Here is a 20,502-nt window from a genome sequence, read left to right on the forward strand (position 1 = left end):
CACTGTCCTTATTATGATACACTGTCCTTATTATGATACACTGTCCTTATTATGATACACTGACTGTCCTTATTATGCTACACTGCCCTTATTATGATACACTGTCCTTATTATGATACACTGTCCTTATTATGCTACACTGTCCTTATTATGCTACACTGTCCTTATTATTCTACACTGTCCTTATTATGCTACACTGTCCTTATTATGATACACTGTCCTTATTATGCTACGCTGTCCTTATTATGATACACTGTCCTTATTATGCTACACTGTCCTTATTATGATACACTGTCCTTATTATGCTACACTGCCCTTATTATGCTACACTGTCCTTATTATGATACACTGTCCTTATTATGCTACACTGTCCTTATTATGCTACACTGACTGTCCTTATTATTCTACACTGTCCTTATTATGCTACACTGTCCTTATTATGCTACACTGTCCTTATTATGATACACTGTCCTTATTATGATACACTGTCCTTATTATGATACACTGTCCTTATTATGATACACTGTCCTTATTATGCTACACTGTCCTTATTATGCTACACTGTCCTTATTATGATACACTGTCCTTATTAGGATACACTGTCCTTATTATGATACACTGTCCTTATTATGATACACTGTCCTTATTATGATACACTGTCCTTATTAGGATACACTGTCCTTATTATGATACACTGTCCTTATTATGATACACTGTCCTTATTATGATACACTGTCCTTATTATGATACACATTATCTGGATCTGAACAAGGAAAAAAGTGATGTTGGTGACACTTAGGTCCTTAAGAATGTCTTTCTATAGCGGTAAAATATCAATTTCTCAAATAACATCATAGTAATATGCCTGATCAGATTCATGACGTGTTTTTCTGCACTCTTAGCCAGGATAGTTTTTCTTCTCTCCTGCCCTTGTTTCTTTATCTAGGATGACCCTGGGTTTCGTCAGGCAGGGGTGTGAAAGTCAGCGTGACCTTTGGGGCTAACCTCAGACACAAATCACCATGCGCTTCACAAAGCAAGGGAGCTATGGAACAGAGAACCTTTGTGAAACGGCGATGACCAATGTGCCGTTTTTTGCTGTTGTTGTTGCACAATGAGATGGGTCTTAAGCTGTCTATTCATGTGCTAGGGGCTAAGATCAAAGTGCAGGCAATATCATTTGCAGGGTTAATGCATTACACTTAGAAAACATTTGTAGGACTACTTCATATTACTGAAGTCAATGTTTGTAGAGGAATCTGTGTTTTGTTTCAGTTATGAAATGTAAAAATGTAACATAGCCTATTGCATAACCTGCCTGTGGGAACAGAGTAAACAAACAAGTAGCTTAACATTTTGCCATAAAAAGCCCATACAATGTGTTGGGAGCTTATACAGAGCCATGATAAGAGTGGTCTTGTTTATTTGTCGGAGGGTAACTCTTGCCGTGTGCTTAGAGTCAGGCCTTGGGGTCATGCCTCTCTCCAAGAAGAGCGAACCTCCACGTTATTTTTCTGTGTGTGTGTGTCAGCCCCACAACACACTCTCTGCTCTTTGACTCCAATGTCCATATAAGGTAGCCGGTGCCATGGCAACCGTAGGGCTTGAATAGCAGTGTCAAATCCCTGAGCACACACATGACCCCCTCTCCCTCCCTCTCTCTTTTGCTCCCCCTTGTTCTCTCTCTCTCTCTCTCTCTCTCTCTCTCTCTCTCTCTCTCTCTCTCTCTCTCTCTCTCTCTCTCACACACCACACACACAGGCTGAAGAAAACTGAGGGAGCAGGAGAGACACAGAGAGAGAGAGGATGGTCAGTGTGGCGGCTTGCAACACTGTCTAGAGCCTAGCCTTCTTTTTTTTAATCTTAATTAAATTTGTGGACTCTGCAGCCAAAGGGAGGAGAGAAAGCCCTGTCCCTTCCCCCTTGCCTCAGCCACGGGAAGCACCCACACGGACTGAGCACAGGGCTAGGCCACAAGTCATTAGTGCTCGGTGGGAAAGAACTGACAAAAGACTGGAGTGAGTGCTTAGAGTAGCTTCACTGACTTCTGAGGGGTGGAAAGGAGGCTTTTTGGATTTCTACCTCATCTGTGCTCTCTAATTTTGGAGGGTCTGAATCAGAGACTGGTCAAGCCACAACGACCGATGATATTGCTGCAGCCTAGCCCTCTGCAACAACAAACAAGGAAGAGAGGGCACTTCCTTGAGCTAAAGATAATTTTGAAGAGAGCCAGAGAGACTGGTTGATTTAGTTAAACAGAGGGGGTAGAAGTAACCACAGCTAAGACGTGATAGTGGTTTTCTGTGTGCCTTGATGATATTGCCACACAGTGAGCTGTGAAACATCAAGTTGTTTTGCTAATGGTGACCTGGAAGAGCTCTTTGTCAACCAGAACGTTGTTGGTGCTCTGAGGATGGCTGGTAAACCCGTCTCTTGCCTCGCTCTATCTGTACCCTCACTCTCGCTCTGTCTGTACCCTCACTCTCGCTCTGTCTGTACCCTCACTCTCGCTCTGTCTGTACCCTCACTCTCGCTCTGTCTGTACCATCACTCCCGCCGTGGCTTTAAGAGTGATCTAGCAAAAACAAGACATTGACATTTTATATGAGTGCACTTCCCAAGGTAAGCATACAAGGCATTTGTATTATTTCTCTCTGATGCCAGGATATAAGTAATATATTCCAGAAAGGCAGCAGGACTAGGTCTCTACATGAACACTATCAGAAAGGCAAACGGCATGACTGTTTTATGAGGGGTGGCCACTGCTTCGTCTCCAGGCATGTGCTAAGGACTAGCAAGGTTCTTTTTCAGCCATTATTCTTGCCAAAGAGAGAAGGGAGTGAGAGAGAATTTCCCTAGTGAATGCGTAACTCGTTCATAGACGCCAACTACCTTCAGCGACTATTGAAGATAGTATCTTCTGTTCCCTGGGAGTTTTTTTTTAAAGAGCTTCAGCACTCGTTCTGAACGTTAAAACGCATCACTTTGCGGTAAGGTTCTGGAAACATAAGGACTGGCGTGCTCAGAACACCTGTGTGTAAGCATTAACTGGGGAGGAAGTATATTTTGTCAACTGGAGGCGCGCACAGCATATGGATGTGTGAGAAACTGCTACTGTTAAGTATATCTTTTGTTATTTGAAAGATTCTTTCTTGCTGATATGAAAGATAAGGGGCATATCATATGTTTCGAAAACCGCTTCGCAAGTGATGATTATTGACGTTTCTAAACGGTAAAACACAGTGTCTGAATTGCAGTTCACACGCAGCCAACGGTGGGCGAAGCTAACCAGTAAAAACCCTACGGATAACAAGGGTTTTGGAGAGCTAGTGAATGGGGTGTGTTTTGGTCCGTTGTTGAAAGTTTGTGTTTGATTCATTGTTTCCTGTGAAAGGTTCTGTTTCGTGGCTGAGGCGGTAACAATTCGACTTCTATAAGACAGCCGTCGGAGGACATGGGCCAAAGGAAAAAAAACACAAAAAGAGTGAATAACTGAAAAAGGAGAAAGAAAAACAGGGGCCATTGGAAGCCACAGGCAAAACAAAAGTTTCTAAAGTGAAAGGCTTAACTATTTCCGGATCATAGTGTAAGGGGAGGAGACAAAACAGCTCTATTGTTTTTTGGGGGAGGACAAACATTCTACACTACTGTTCTATAAATTAAAAGAGGGTGTGGGTATTTTTCAGGCAGACTATTTTAGTTTCCAACACACTTTAAGGACCAAAAAGCCAAACATATGATTACATGAGAAGACAGAGAACCTTCAAATATTAAACTCTGAACAGCGGAGCACAAAAGAGTCAGAAAGTTTAGACGGCAGCTACCGAAAGCTTTGGCTGTCTCCCATTCCTTCTGTGGTCTGCTAATCAAACAATGGCCATGGTGAGTGGGGGCTGGGGAGATCCCAACGGGGGCACCAACGGGCTGGGGGAGAAGGGCTATCTGAGGGGAGAGGAGGAGGACGGTTCGCCCCAGGCAGGGGGCAGTGACATGGAGGCTGGGGACGAGGACAAGGCGTGTGTGGTGGACTGTGTGGTGTGTGGGGACAAGTCCAGCGGGAAGCACTACGGGGTGTTCACCTGCGAGGGCTGCAAGAGCTTCTTCAAGAGGAGCATCCGCCGCAACCTCAACTATACCTGCAGGTGAGACTCAATTAATAATTGTGGTGATTTAATTATGGATTCTCAAAGTGGATGTAGAATTATAACAGAGCTGCATGTGTACCTTTTTGGGAGACCCAACCCTAGAAATTTGAGTTATAGATATGTCATTCTCATTGAAAGCAAGTCTAAGAAGCGGTAGATCTATTCTATGTGCCCTATTTCTATGCTTCCTGTTCTTAAGTTTCCTTTTTGAGTGTTTTACTTTCTGTTTTGTACACCAGCTTAAAACAGCTGAAAATACAATATTTTTGGTTATGGAAAATATATTTAACAACGTTTTAAATAGTACAATAATTCTCTAGACTATACTTGTTTGTTTTGTCACATAAACTGAAATTAGGCGAACTATTCAAATTTTAGCAAGCAGGAAGTGGTTGGAGCGATTTCTGCATAGTGCATCTTTAAAGTGCTCAAAGCGATTTACATTGTAAGAGGAGAATTCACCTCTTTCTCCACCAAACTGTAGCATACACCTGGGTAATAGCTTTGTCACTGAGCCTTTATTTTTTATCTCTTAGTTTGTCCTTATCCTTGATATCCCATTTGTACAAAGCAAATGGATGCAAATAGCTAGAATGAGTCATGCATTAATACATTGTTGACTGTGCAGAGCTGTTACAATTTCCCACAGCAGTGCGCATAATGCATTTGAGTCATCCCTCACTTAAAGGGATATTTGGGGAATTTGTTTCATTAGTCCACTGTTGATACAGTCCCAAAATGTTTGGTATGTCAGCAAAGTTGTCAAGACATAGAACTTTCAAAATACAGAAAGTGTCACATTCCGATGCGTTTTGAAAGTTCTATGTCTTGAAAACTTGAGTGCCGACCTGCAAAACATTTTAGGACTGTATCAACAGTGGACTAATGAATCAAATACCAAAAGACAGTTTTTGAGTGGTATTTTCCTTTAAGTGAGAGCCTTTCGTGACATGAAAGGTCTCTGAAGAGAATAGCTGAATTAAACAATGTATTACACACCATTGTTTATTGGCAGATGTTTTGATTGTCCATATACTAGACAACAATATGCAAAAATTGAGGGTTGAATATACACCTCTATTGCATTTAATTGTATTGTTCAGCTCTATATTGTGATATTTTGTAATGTACTGTGCTGTTTTGCAGTATGCTATTTATTGATTTACATTGTTTTCCCCATCTCCCAGAAGATATCATACAAATTCATATGTTTGCTTCTACAAAACTGGCCTTGAAGTCAGTTGATTGAATTTCTTCCTCACTGAGGTTTTGTCATTCTTACATCAGCCACTCTGCCCATATGAAAGATCCATGAGCAAGATGCAATATTTAATGCCATGGATCATCTAAGGAAAGAGAGGGATTGGGTCATACAGTATATACACAGTAAATTGGCCAGTGTTACCTAGTGTTGATTTTTCAGTGTAACATTTCTAGTGTTGATTCAGAAGGTAAATTAACTCTGTGAAAATAACACTCAGTGGTGTAAAATAACCCCAGTGTTGGTGTTAATAACCATTATTGAGTGTGATTGTGTCAGTTTTACTATGTGGAGTGTAAAACATTCCTTTCAAAACCACACCCCTCATTATCAGATTTCCCAGCATGCTCTACTGCAGGTAGATTTTTTTTTGGGTAACACTTCATTTTAAGGGGTCCTTATTACAGTGTCATTACATGTGTAATTATACTGTAACAAGTATTGTAGTTAATTGTAATAACTCATAGTTACACTGTAATAACAACATGTAACTGGTTGTAATTGTGGTTTGTAATTACAGAGGCGTAACAACAAATGCATGTTACCATGCTTGTTAGAAATGGGCAAGATTCAACTAAATTCACCAATTTAATGTTTAGTTTCTTCTCAGCTGCATATAATATCCGTAATAACTGTCACAAGGATGTAATCTTTTGTGGATAGATGCACTGGGTGTCCGAGATTACAAAGGTTGGAAGCTCAAAAGGCTCTGATTACCTACCCATAAATGCGCAGTCTTCAAAATCTACACTCAATGTTGTCACAGAGTAATTGTAATATCTGCATGAGTACAATGTAATTACTGGGTGTTACACAGGATTTAGCTAGTTAAAATGAAGTGTATCTGGAAGTGTACTCGCTTGTAATTATTGTGTACCTACGTAGTACACTACCCATTCTTGTAATTATTGTGTACCTACATAGTACGCTACCCATTCTTGTAATTATTGTGGACCTACATAGTACACTACCCATTCTTGTAATTATTGTGGACCTACATAGTACGCGACCCATTCTTGTAATTATTGTGTACCTACATAGTACACTACCCATTCTTGTAATTATTGTGTACGTACATAGTACACTACCCATTCTTGTAATTATTGTGTACCTACATAGTACGCTACCCATTCTGGCAATCTAATCATCGGCTTCTGAAAGCGCCATCCAAATGAGAAAATAAACACACTAGTGCATATCTGTAATATCTGAATAAGTACAAGGTTGTCGATAGTTCTTACACAGGATTTAGCTATTTAAAGGGAGCTGTAACTTTATAGCTACATGTGAGCAATTTCTATATAAGTACTTATTACTCATTACCAAGTGGAAATACGTACAAACAAAAAAGAGCTCCTAATTTAGTCAACTTTATTGCAACATGTAGAAAGACCTTACCTTACATGTCTTTCAAATTAACAAGGATTTTATTGTTATATTAATAATTGTATTACTTAGATTAAACAAATATATATACATATACACAGTGCCTTGCAAAAGTATTCACCCCCTCTGCGTTTTTCCTATTTTGTTGCATTACAACCTGTAATTTAAATAGATTTTTATTTGGATTTCATGTAATGGACATACACAAAATAGTCCAAATTGGTGACGTGAAATGAAAAAAATACGTTGTTTAAAAAATGGAAAGTGGTGCGTGCATATTGATTCAACCCCTTTGCTAAGAAGCCCCTAAATAAGATCTGGTGCAACCAATTACCTTCAGAAGTCACATAATTAGTTAAATAAAGTCCACCTGCGTGCACTTTAAGTGTCACATGATCTGTCACATGATCTCAGTATATATACACCTGTTCTGAAAGGCCCCAGAGTATGGAACACCACTAAGCAAGAGGCAGCACCAAGCAAGCAGCACCATGAAGACCAAGGATCTCTCCAAACAGGTCAGGGACAAAGTTGTGGAGAAGTACAGATCAGGGTTGGGTTATAAAAAATAGCCAAAACTTTGAACATCCATCGGAGCACCATTAAATCCATTATTAAATAATGGAAAGAATATGGCACCACAACAAACCTGCCAAGCGAGGGCTGCCCTCCGAAACTCATGGACCAGGCAAGGAGGGCATTAATCAGAGATGCAACAAAGAGACCAAAGATAACCCTGAAGGAGCTGCAAAGCTCCACAGTGGAGATTGCAGTATCTGTCCATAGGACCACTTTAAGCCGTACACTCCACATAGCTGGGCTTTACAGAAGAGTTGCCAGAAAAAAATGCTAAAAGAAAAAAATAAGCAAACACGTTTGGTTTTCGCCAAAAGGCATATGGGAGACTCCCCAAACATATGGAAGAAGGTACTCTGGTCAGATGAGACAAAAATTGAGCTTTTTGGCCATCAAGGAAAATGCTATATCTGGTGCAAACCCAACATCTCTCATTACCCAGAGAACCCCATATCCACAGTGAAGCATGGTGGTGGCAGCATCACCACCATGCTTCATGTTTTTCATCGTTAGGGACTGGGAAACTGGTCAGAATTGAAGGAATGATGGATGGTGCTAAATAGAGGGACATTCTTGAGGGAAACCTGTTTCAATCTTCAAGAGAGTTGAGACTGGGATGAACGTTCACCTTCCAGCAGGACAATGACCCTAAGCATACTGCTAAAGCAACACTCAAGTGGTTTAAGGGGAAACTTTTAAATGTATTGGAATGGCCTAGTCAAAGGCCAGACTTCAATCCAATTGAAAATATGTGGTATGACTTAAAGATTGCTGTAGACCAGCGGAACTTATCCAACTTGAAGGAGCTGAAGCAGTTTTGCCTTGACAAATGGGCAAAGGTCCCAGTGGCTAGATGTGACAAGCTTATAGAGACATACCCCAAGAGACTTGCAGCTGTAATCGCTGCAACTGGTGGCTCTACAAAGTATTGACTTTGGGGGGGGGGGGGTGAAAAGTTATGCACGATCAAGTTTTCTATTTTTTTTGTCTTATTTGTTGTTTGTTTCACAAGAAAAAATAATTTCCATCTTCAAAGTGGTAGGCATGTTGTGTAAATCAAATGATACAAGTGATGTAAGGCCACAAAATAGGAAAAATGCCAAGGAGGGCGAATAATTATGCAAGCCATTGTATGTATATATATATATTTATAAATATATATATATATATATATATATATATATATATATATATATATATATATTTATAAATATATAAAGAATATATATATACAGGCCTACTCAATAACATAAACATAACTATTTAAGTCGTGAATCAATCTGTATTCTTTAGTATGGTGAGAGGCCTAGATAGCTAGCTAATTTAGCAAAATGGGAGTGTCTTTTTCTGACCTTTATAGCATTTACAAGGGACAATGGAAATCGACAACTCTGTCTGACTGTATTAATTTCTTTGCTCCTTCTAAGCATCCTGGAGTCTGAGACCTTGTGGGAATCTGTGGTAAAGAAGAAGAATGTATGACAATTTAGCATAGACACTAAACATTACCGCTAGTTATCATCATCATGATTTCTATACTTTAGTTGTATAGCTAGTTAACTAATTTCCCCCCAACTTCGCAAACACTCTAGCGGTTCTCCCTAACTTCAGAAACACTCTAGCGGTTAGACGATTAAATCACCGCGAGCTAAACATTTAAATGGACGGTACAATTTGAGACTAAAGACACTCTTCTAGCTAGCTGACCACCAATTTTCATTGCAGTTTATGTAAGTTAAGTTAGGTTTTGAGAGTTTTCATAGTATACACATTTTGTGGGACAACTGTATATTGTAAAATTAGACCTCATGACAGACCACACATCATTTAATATACATATTTTACCTCTGAAATATAGCTAACAGTATATATTAATTTTACCGGTAAGCTAGCCAACTAGTCAACTCTCTAGTAAACACTTCAGATACGAGGTTGGTGTCTCTTTTTTGAACAAAATTAAACGGCTATATCTTGTAATTTAACAAAATTGTAAGGTGGCCAATAACGGGGAACCGTATGTGTCACGACTTCCGCCGAAGTTGGTACCTCTCCTTGTTCGGGCGGTGTTCGGCGCTTGACGTCACCGACCTTCTAGCCATCACTGATCCATTTTTCATTTTCCATTGGTTTTGTCTTGTCTTCCATCACACCTGGTTTCAATCCCATCAATTACATGTTGTGTATTTAACCCTCTGTTTCCCTCACGTCTTTGTCAGTGATTGTTTGTTGTATGTATGTGTGCTAGTTATGTTCTGGTGTGCAACGGGTTTTGCACCCTCTTATTTTATTTTGTACATTTTGGTTTTTGGGGGTTTTGAATACTTAAATACTTTAACAGCTCAGTTTATACCAAGTTCATTCTTCTGCGACTGACTTCCCTGCCACCAGCACTCACCCCATTACAGTATGCCGATAATAAGGGACATATTTTTTTGCTAAACCGCTTATCAAAAAGCTGATAGTTGTATTTCCACTGAAATGTCAAACATGATAATTGCTAACCCTAATTGCTGTTGGTGTTTTTACGACACCAATAATCACAAAACATTGATGGCTTGTTCACAAGATAACACTGTTGAAGGTAATATATTTCTTAAACGCTGGCATTATTGATGGCCTTATCTTGCTGGTTAGCTATTGAGTAGTGACCATAGCATATTTGCCAGCTTTAGGTAGGTAGCTAGCTAGTCAAGGTTAAAAAACTATCAACCTAGCTAGCTAATCCCAAACTCAAGAGATTGCATGGAAAGTATATTATGTATTGGTAACTAGCTAGCTAGCTTGCTTGCTTGCTTGCTAGCATGTTTTTATTCTGAATTTTTCTATGCGTTTTATAAAATTCAGACATTTTCAAAAATCAAAACTGGCAGAAGACTGCTAGCTAGTGTAGTTGGCCCCCAAAAAACAAACAAACCTCCCTATAGGCTGTCTCGTTGTTGTCGGTGATCAGGCCTACCACTGTTGTGTCATTGGCAGACTTAATGATGGTGTTGGAGTCGTACCTGGCCTTGCAGTCATGAGTGAACCGGGAGTACAGGAGGGGCATGAGCACACAGCCCTGTGAGGGGGCTCCAGTGTTAAGAATCAGCGTGGCGGATGTGTTGTTACCTACCCTTACTATCTGAGTGTGGCCTGTTAGGAAGTCCAGGATCCAGTTGAAGAAGAAGGTGTTTAGTCCCAAGATCCTTAGCTTATTGATGAGCTTTGAGGGCACTATGGTGTTGAATGCTGAGCTGTAGTCAATGAATAGCATTCTCACATAGGTGTTCCTTTGTCCAGGTGAGAAAGGGCAGTGTGGAGTGCAATAGAGATTGCGTCATCTGGAATCTGTGGGGCTGTATGCAAATAGGAGTGGGTCTAGGGTTTCTGGGATAATGGTGTTGATGTGAGCCATGACCAGCCTTTCAAAGCACTTCATGGCTACGGACGTGAGTGCTATGGGTCGGTAGTTATTTAGGCAGGTTACCTTAGTGTTTTTGGGCACAGTCACTATGGTGGTCTACTTAAAATATGTTGGTATACAGACTCGGACAGGGACATTTTTTCTTGTAAGCAGGAATCAGGAGGATAGAATTATGGTCAGATTTGCCAAATAGAGGGTGAGGGAGAGCTTTGTATGCGTCTCTCTGTGAGGAGTAAAGGTGGTCCAGAGTTTTTTTTCCCTCTGGTTGCACATTTAACATGCTGATATAAATTTGGTAAGACAGATTTAAGTTTCCCTGCATTAAAGACCCCGGCTACTAGGAGCGTCGCCTCTGGGTGAGTGTTTTCTTGTTTGTTTATGGCAGAATACAGCTCTTTCAATGCTGTTTTAGTGCCAGCCTCTGACTTTGGTGGTATGTAAACAGCTACAACAAATACAGATGAAAACTCTCTAGGTAGATAGTGTGGTCTACAGCTTATCGTGAGATACTCTACCTCAGGCGAGCAATAGCTCGAGACTTCCTTAGATGTCGTGCATCAGCTGTTATTTACAAAAATACATAGTCCGCCGCTCCTTGTCTTACCAGACTCCGCTGTTCTATCCTGCCGGTGCAGCGTAAAACCAGCCAGCTGTATGTTGATAGTGTCTTCGTTCAGCCACGACTCCGTGAAGCATAAGATATTACAGTTTTGAATGTCCCATTGGTACTTTAATCTTGCGTGTAGGTCATCGATTTTATTCTCCAAAGATTGCACATTTAATAGCAGATTGAAAGGAAGTGGGGTTTTATTAGATCGCCTACACATTCTCAGAAGGCAGCCTGCCGTCTGGCCCGTTTTTCTCTGCCTCCTCTTCACGCAAATCACGGGGATCTGGGCCTGTTCCCGAGAAAGCAGTATATCATTCGCGTCGGGCTCGTCAAACTCGTTAAAGGAAAAAAAGGATTCTGCCAGTCTTTGGTGAGTAATTGCAGTCCTGATGTCCAGAAGTTATTTTCGGTTATAAGAGATGGAATTGATCCTTAAATTATACACATTTAGCGCATACATGTAAGCGGCAACATTGTGTATGAAATAAGTAAAAAAATAAGTTACAAAAACGCAAATAAACAAACAAAAAAACTATCGGTTGGGGACACGTAAAACGTCTGCCTTCTTCTCCGGCACCATTGTAGTGTAATCAGCACACTTTTCAGTGTTAACTTAACACTGAAAAGTGTGGACCCCTGTTGATATTGGCCCCGTGTTAAGTTTAACACTGTCAGTGTTGATTTAAAGTGGAGAATTTGCTGTGCAGTTATATAACCGGGTTCTGTAAACCAGCTTATATCTATAATATATTTAAATAGAAGCTTATTTTGTATCACATCGTGTTTTATGCTTCAGCGTTTTACCTATACCCTCTAGTAATGTTATGCAATCATTTAGATTGCAACTCACAACTGCCTGGAAATGTTTTACATCACGTTGAAGTGACCTTCCTCCATTAAAGTGATATTACACATACTGTATATGCTACTATAGATTTCTACCAAGGGTTATGTAGCTATTCTAAGGGTCAGCTAAGCTAAATGTCCTTATCATTTGTGTATGGCATAGCAGTGATGACATGTTTTGATCTATATTTCAGGTCAAATCGAGAGTGCCAGATCGACCAACATCATCGTAACCAGTGCCAGTACTGTCGCCTGGAGAAGTGCTTTCGTGTAGGAATGCGCAAAGAAGGTACTTTTCCTGTCCACATACAATAGAACACCTGCATACCCATATTTCTGTGTACAGTCATGCAGAATATGTTTATGTTGACTTATGAGACATGAACTCCCATCAAGAAGGGACTGTATCCATAGATTTCTGCCCCAAAAAACTACTTTTACATGGCCCCCACATGAAAAAATACTACAGTTTATTATAGAATACTACAGTACTTACTATATCATTATATAGTAACCTGTAGTATACAGTAGAATACTATACTACACACTGCAGTATCCCTCTAATACGTGTAGTACTTACTAAGGAATGTGTTGTATACTGTAGAATACTATAGTAAATACTACAGTATTATCCTCCCCAAAAAACACTGTACTACAGAAATGACTGCAGAAACAATATTTTTTTAAACTTAGGTAAATACTACAATAATTATTTTGCATATACCCTACCTATTCCCCTCCCCCATGTCACACTTTGTGCCACCCATAAGTGAAGAACATACTGTACATGCCAAGTATAGATCATATATTGTGTTCCCTACAGGTTGTAGAAAAGAGCGGGAGTGCAGACTTACCTGCAGGTTATGGAAAATTTGCTCTTTTAGTATTTTGCCATTAGGTTTCTCAAGGAGAAAGTCTTCACTGCTGTGTCAAAGATAATAAAATGAACGCACTATATTAAATTGTGCAGTAATTTCCATAAAAACACAACAGTAAATTCTACAGTATACCATAATCTGCAAAAACACTACCTGAATTACTATAGTATATACTACAGTTTTATTTTACTACAGTATTTATACTATAGTTAACTGTAAGTACTACAGTATCCGCAGACTTTAGTCCGCAAAAACAATACAGTGAATACTATAGTATTTATACCATAGTATACTATAGTATTTTTTCATGTGGGCCATAGTCCATGTCACAAATAACTACCCTGGCCCTATCATAGCTAAGCTTACCATGGATACAGTCTTGATGCCATGCACTTTGTCATCAAATATAGTGCCTGCGTGAGTGAATGAGAGGGATACAGGAGCAAGCCACCTGCGCCCCTGAGCACCAGTCATTCACGCACCTCACTGTCTGTATCTCAACTGTAACTATAGCCCCACAGTGATTTGAATATACAGTACCAGTCAAAAGTTTGGACACACCTATTCATTCAAGGGTTTTTCTGTCTGTCTTTCTTTTTCTTTTTTTTTTTTTTACTATTTTCTACATTGTAGAATAATAGTGAAGACATCAAAACTACTGTATGAAATAACCCATATGGAAACATGTAGTATCCAAAACTGTTAAACAAATGAAAATATATTTGAGAGTTGAGATTCTTCAAAGTAGCCACCCTTTGCCTTGACGACAGCTTTGCACACTCTTGGCATTCTCTCAACGATCTTCATGAGGTAGTCACCTGGAATGCATTTCGATTAACAGGTGTGCCTTGTTAAAAGTTAATTTGTGGAATTTCTTTCCTTCTTAATGTGTTTGAGCCAATCAGTTGTGTTGTGACAAGGTATAGGTGGTATACAGAAGATAGCCCTATTTGGTAAAAGACCAAGTCCATATTATGTCAAGAACAGCTCAAATAAGCAAAGAGAAATGACAGAGGAACATTTCAAGAACTTTCTTCAAGTGGATTCACAATAACCATGAAGAGCAATGATGAAACTGGCTCTCATGAGGACCGCCACAGGAGAGGAAGACCCAGAGTTACCTCTGATGCAGAGGACAAGTTCATTAGAGTTAACTTCACCTCAGATTGCAGCTCAAATAAATGCTTCACAGAGTTCAAGTAACAGACACATCTCTACATCAACTGTTCAGAGGACACTGTGTGAATCAGGCCTTCATGGTCGAATTGCTGCAAAGAAACCTCTACTAAAGGACACCAATAATAAGAAGATACTTGCTTGGGCCAAGAAACACGAGCAATGGACATTAAACCGGTAGAAATCTGTCCTTTTGGTCTGATGAGTCCAAATTTGATATTTTTGGTTCCAACTGCCTTGTCTTTGTGAGACCCAGTGTAAGGAATGACGCTGGAGAATAGAAGCAGGTACGGGAAGTTGACATTTAATTAGGAACGGACATGCAACAGGACAGGAACAGCGTCAGAACTGGGAAACACAAAGATAGACGACAAACAATGCAGCAGTGGGGAACAGAGCTGGGGACCTGACAAATACAGGGGAGGTAATAAACAGGAGATTGAGTGAGGCCAATATCGCTGATGTGCGTGACGAGGGAAGGCAGGTGTGCGTTAATGATGGTGGCAGGAGTGCGTAATGCAGGGCAGCCTGGCGCCCTCGAGCGCCAGAGAGGAAGAACCGGAGCAGGCATAACACCCAGAGTAGGTGAACGGATGATCTTCGCATGTGTGGTTCTCACCGTGAAGCATGGAAGAGGAGGTGTGATGGTGTAGGGGTGCTTTGCTGGTGACACTGTCAGTGATTTATTTAGAATTCAAGGCACACTTAACCAGCATGGCTACCACAGGATTCTGCAGTGATATACCATCCCATCTGGTTTGCGCTTAGTGGGACTATCATTTGTTTTTCAACAGTACAATGACCCAAAACATACCTCCAGGCTGTGTAAGGGCTATTTGACCAAGGAGCGTGATGGAGTGTGTCATCAGATGACCTGGCCTCCACAATCACTCATCCTCAACCCAATTGAGATGGTTTGGGATGAGTTTGACCGCAGAGTGAAGGAAAGCAGCCAACAAGTGCTCAGCATATGTGGGAACTCCTTCAAAAATGTTGGAAAAGCATTCCTCATGAAGCTGGTTGAGAGAATGCCAAGAGTGTGCAAAGCTGTCGTCAAGGCAAAGAGTGGCTACTTTTTAATTATCTCAAATATAAAATATATTTTGATTTGTTTAACACTTTTTTTGGTTACTACATGATTTCTTAAGTGGTATTTCATAGTTTTGATATCTTCACTATTATTCTACAATGTAGAACATAGTACAAATAAAGAAAAACCCTTGAATGAGTAGGTGTGTCCAAAGTTTTGACTGGTACTGTGTATAACATTCTATCTGTCTGGTAGTACCGGTAGTACTGATTGTTCCACCGTTACCATGGTTATATGCCATTTTATACTATAGCCTAATGAAGCCCTAAGTAAAATACAGTATCCCTATGTCGTTGATATGAGGCATTATTGTAGTGTAAGGTAAAGGGTCAGAGTGATATAGCCCACAATGATTTACTTGAGCTGTTGCAGAAAATGTAGAGGAATTTAACTCTAAATGCTTCCTCTTCAGTCTAATCTAGATGACTTTGCCTTCCGTTATCTGTGACCGACTGGCTCGATTTGGTCTTTTGTAGCAACATTTGAAATTGTGCGTTTTTTTATTTTTACATTGGATAAAAGTAGAGACTCTAGCTAGAGAATGGTTTAACATACACTACAGTTGAGGAACAATGGGAAAGTAATTATGCTTTGAAAGTTGATCAACTTGTCACCTCACTTTTGTGAAAATGGCCCTTGAATGTTTTGATACCTACTGGAGAGCTCTTCTTTGTCTACACCCATTTAGCATCGTTCACACCCTCCTAACCCCACCAATCTCTAAGGATTCACACGTGAGGCTATGTACTAAACAACCAAAAATTTCAAGACTAAAGGCTGGTTTATGCTACGGGCGTGTTCGTAAATTTAATCTGGAATGCCAGTGTGCTCTGGGCATTCGTAAACTCAGAGCGTTGTCAGATTGTCTGTTCGTAAATTCAGGGCGCTTCGCTCTCGGGGCATTCTGACCTAACAGCAGTCAAGCACTCAAGCTAACTGGCTAAAATTGGCTAGCTTGCTAGCTACTTCCAGACACAAATTAGAGAACAGCTCACTGACCATTTTACTCACTCTAGTAGAGCTGGTTAGTCTGTTTTTATGATATCCAGAGCATTGGTGACTGCAACTGTACTGCTGCTGGCAACAATTTAATAACGCGTTTTTTCCTAACGTTTACTGACACCAGCCATATTCAACAGGTGTTGAGCGTTCATAAATTCATCAGTTATTCTGTGCTCTCGCACACTCAGACAAGAGTGCTCTGAAATCGGAGTATATAGCCAGAGTTAATTTACCAGCTCCGTCTCTCAACAGTTGTTGCAGTGACATAAACATTCTATTGAAATAGTTACTTGCATAATGAAATCATTTGTTTAGACATGTAACTAGCTAACTAGCTAAACAATTAACCATAATCCCAACTCATAACATTACTACACAGCATGAATCTGCAGGTAGCTAACCAACCAGGTTCAATGTTAGCTAGCTAACAGTAGCCTATAACTAGCAATGCAAATGGCTCTGAGATACGAATAATATTACTACAGAGATCATACACACAATGTTAGCTAGTTAGCCAGTTAACGTTAGCTAGCTAGCTAACAGTACACTTTAACTTGAAATGAAAACAACTTTCTGACAAAATTAGAAACGTGTAATATCTGAAAATGTAGCTAGCTAGACCTTCTTACCTGTATACATGGATGGACGCTTCTCCCACTCTGTCACAGTCATGGTTGCCCTTAGTTTGAAGATGTATTCCGGAGACAGGTGTTTTATTCCACAGCCTTCTGTGTGTTCTCTTTTCAACTCTGTCTGCATATTTGTAATCAAACCCCAGAACTTCATCTCTTTAGCTATCATACACTAATTCCACTGATTTCAAGACTCGGTCCTCCAGAAAGTGGAGAGCAACCCTGATGCAGTTCTACTATGTGATATCTTTAAAAGAAATCAGTGTTAGAAAGGATTACCTACACATACTGACCAGCTCATGTTATAGACAGAAGCATGCTATATGGCAGACCAATCAGAACTACCTACACACACTGAGCAGCTCATGTTATAGACAGAAGCATGCTATATGGCAGACCAATCAGAACTACCTACACACACTGAGCAGCTCATGTTATAGACAGACGCATGCTATATGGCAGACCAATCAGAACTACCTACACACACTGACCAGCTCATGTTATAGACAGAAGCATGCTATATGGGTGACCAATCAGAACTACCTACACACACTGAGCAGCTCATGTTATAGACAGAAGCATGCTATATGGGAGACTAATCAGAACTACCTACACACACTGACCAGCTCATGTTATAGACAGAAGCATGCTATATGGGAGACCAATCAGAACTACCTACACACACTGAGCAGCTCATGTTATAGACAGAAGCATGCTATATTGGAGATCAATCAGAACTACCTACACACACTGACCAGCTCATGTTATAGAAGCATGCTATATGGGAGACCAATCAGAACTACCTACACACACTGACCAGCTCATGTTATAGACAGACGCATGCTATATGGGAGACCAATCAGAACTACCTACACACACTGAGCAGCTCATGTTATAGACAGAAGCATGCTATATGGCAGATCAATCCGATCTCATCTCTCGGGATGTCCTACCAACTCATTATCTCAGCCAATCATGGCTAGCGGGAAGGTTTCTGGCTTTTTCCGTGGCTAAACCAACTTTTTCCGTGGCTAAACCAACGAGGATCTTAATTTAAAAATGTTATTCGTATTTACAGATTGCGTACGAGTTTTTTATTAAGGCACATGAAAGTTCACATGTTCCAGAAGGCATTTCTGCCCCCGCATTTTGATTAAAAAAAAGGTTACGCTCAAATGGTGCTACTGTGAAGTAGTGCGCCTAGTTTCCTGAAACAAGTCACATATGCTCCTCCTATAGGAGCATATTAGAGTGGAATTCTCAAGGTTAAATGACTCACCCAATGGCTTAATACATCAACTATGGTTGGGAGCATTATAGCAGTATTTGATATAGCCACGCTCTATTTCATCCTTACAAAGAAGCAAAATAATTTCCTTTTCTTCCTGAGAGCAATCAATCTGAAAACAAAGGCCATAATGTCATATTTTATCCCACTTTTGGTAATACAAATCTTTACATAGTAAAAAATGAACTCCAGGAGAGAATTAATTGGAGGAAATTTAATTGTAATGGATAATTCTTCTGTCTTTTGTTTTATTCTTCGGGATAACCTTCAATTGGAGGATTCTCGAAGAATGCAAGTCCTCCATTTTGCCCTCTTTTATTGAGGAATCTGTCTGCGCCCCTTTGTGTCAGCTTCACTCAGGAATTAGATGGTCCTTATCTGGTCAAGACCGTCTGTTGTTAATCTGCCAAACCACCTTCTGTGAGAGAGCATGCCCGACTCACTTTCAACTTCTCCCCCCTGCCCTCCCTACTTTTCAACCCAAATCCTAATCCCTTTCGTCCTCCCCATTTCCCTGCCCCTTCTTAACTTCCCCCCAACCTCCCTTTGTGCCCCCATCCCCACCCCAGCAGTTCAGCGCGGACGTATCCCCCCCTCACACTCCAGCCTCAGCCCCACGGGCACCCCAGTAGGTGGCGGTAGTGGCGTAGGAGGGGCTGATTTCTACAACAACAACGGCGGGCAGCCCGTGTCGGAGCTCATCTCCCAGCTGCTGCGTGCCGAGCCCTACCCCAGCAGCCGCTACGGCCACCAGTACAACCAACAGGGCCAGGCCACCGGCGCGGGCGGGGCCGTCATGGGCATCGACAACATCTGCGAGCTGGCAGCTCGGCTGCTCTTCAGCACCATTGAGTGGGCCAGGAACATCCCCTACTTCCCAGAGCTGCCTGTGTCAGAGCAGGTAGCTCTCCTCAGGTTGAGCTGGAGCGAGTTGTTCATCCTGAATGCAGCCCAGTCCGCCCTGCCCCTCCACATGGCCCCACTGCTGGCCGCTGCGGGTTTCCACTCCTCACCCATGTCGGCCGAGCGGGTGGTGTCCTTCATGGACCAGGTGAGGGTGTTCCAGAACCAGGTGGAAAAGCTGAGCCGGCTCCAGGTGGACTCTGCCGAGTACAGCTGTCTTAAGGCCATCGTCCTCTTCTCGCCAGGTGAGATGTCGGTTTTATTTTATTCCCACCTTGTACTGTATGCGGATTGTGTCTGTTGAGATTTGTTTTGACCTATATGTCGACCTGAAACATTTTGAGACTTTTGACGACTGTACATATTCAAACTATTGACTTGCATACTGTGACTTTTTACTAACATGCTGAGACTTTAACATATGCACTACATGGCCAAAAGTATGTGGACACCTGCTTGTCGAACATCTCATTCCAAAATCATGGGCATTAATATGGAGTTGGTCCCCCCTTTGCTGCTATGAAAAGCCTCCACTCTTCTGAGAAGGCTTTCCACTAAATGTTGGAACATTGCTACGGGGACTTGCTTCCATTCAGCCACAAGAGCATTAGTGAGGTCAGGCACTGATGTCGGGCGATTATGCCTGTCCCACAGTTGGCGTTCCAATTCATCCCAAAGGTGTTCAATGGGGTTGAGGACAGGGCTTTGTGCAGGTCAGTGAAGTTCTTCCACACCGTTCTTGAAAAACTATTTCTGTATGGCTCTTTTTGTGCCTGAGGACATTGTCATGCTGAAACAGTAAAGGGCCTTCCCCAAACTGTTGCCACAAAGTTGGAAGCACAAAATCGTCTAGAATGTCGTTGAATGCTGTAGCGTTACGATTTCCCTTCACTAGAACTAAGGGGCCTGGCCCAAACATGAATAATAGCCCCAGACCACTTTTCCTCCAACAAACTTTACAGTTGGCACTATGCATTGAGGTAGAGTTCCCCTGGCATCCGCCAAACCCAGATGCGTCCGTCAGGCTGACAGATGGTGAAGCGTGATTCATCACTCCAGATAGCGTGTTTCCACTGCTCCAGAGTCCAATGGCGGCGAGCTTTACACCACTCCAGCTGATGCTTAGCATAGCACATGGTGATGTTAGGCTTGTGTGCGGCTGCTCAGCCTTGGAAACCCATTTCATGAAGCTCCCGACGAACAGTTATTGTGCTGATGTTGTTTCCACAGGCAATTTGGAACTTGGTAGTGAGTGTTGCAACCGAGGACAGATGATTTTTACGCACTACGCGCTTCAGCACTCGAC

The 20,502-nt window shown here is 41.2% G+C and overlaps 1 protein-coding gene across 5 annotated transcripts in view; it reads left to right on the forward strand.

Moving 5' to 3' along the window:
* The first annotated feature begins 1,771 nt into the window (after nt 1-1,771).
* Nucleotides 1,772-20,502, forward strand: part of LOC135517823 (nuclear receptor subfamily 2 group F member 6-like) — a 31,496-nt gene continuing 12,765 nt past the window's right edge. Inside the window, exons 1-4 of one of the 5 annotated variants that reach the window (XM_064942456.1) lie at nt 1,772-3,116; nt 3,395-4,142; nt 12,422-12,516; nt 18,863-19,441. In XM_064942456.1, coding sequence (XP_064798528.1) covers nt 3,874-4,142; nt 12,422-12,516; nt 18,863-19,441 — 943 coding nt within the window. In that variant the 5' untranslated portion in view covers nt 1,772-3,116; nt 3,395-3,873. Of the gene's footprint in view, nt 4,143-12,421; nt 12,517-18,862; nt 19,442-20,502 lie in introns of all 5 variants that reach the window. The other 4 variants (XM_064942466.1, XM_064942475.1, XM_064942483.1 and 1 more) reach the window with 4 other exon arrangements.

This window comes from Oncorhynchus masou, chromosome 3 (genome assembly GCF_036934945.1).
Source record: "Oncorhynchus masou masou isolate Uvic2021 chromosome 3, UVic_Omas_1.1, whole genome shotgun sequence".
NCBI lineage: Eukaryota > Metazoa > Chordata > Actinopteri > Salmoniformes > Salmonidae > Oncorhynchus > Oncorhynchus masou.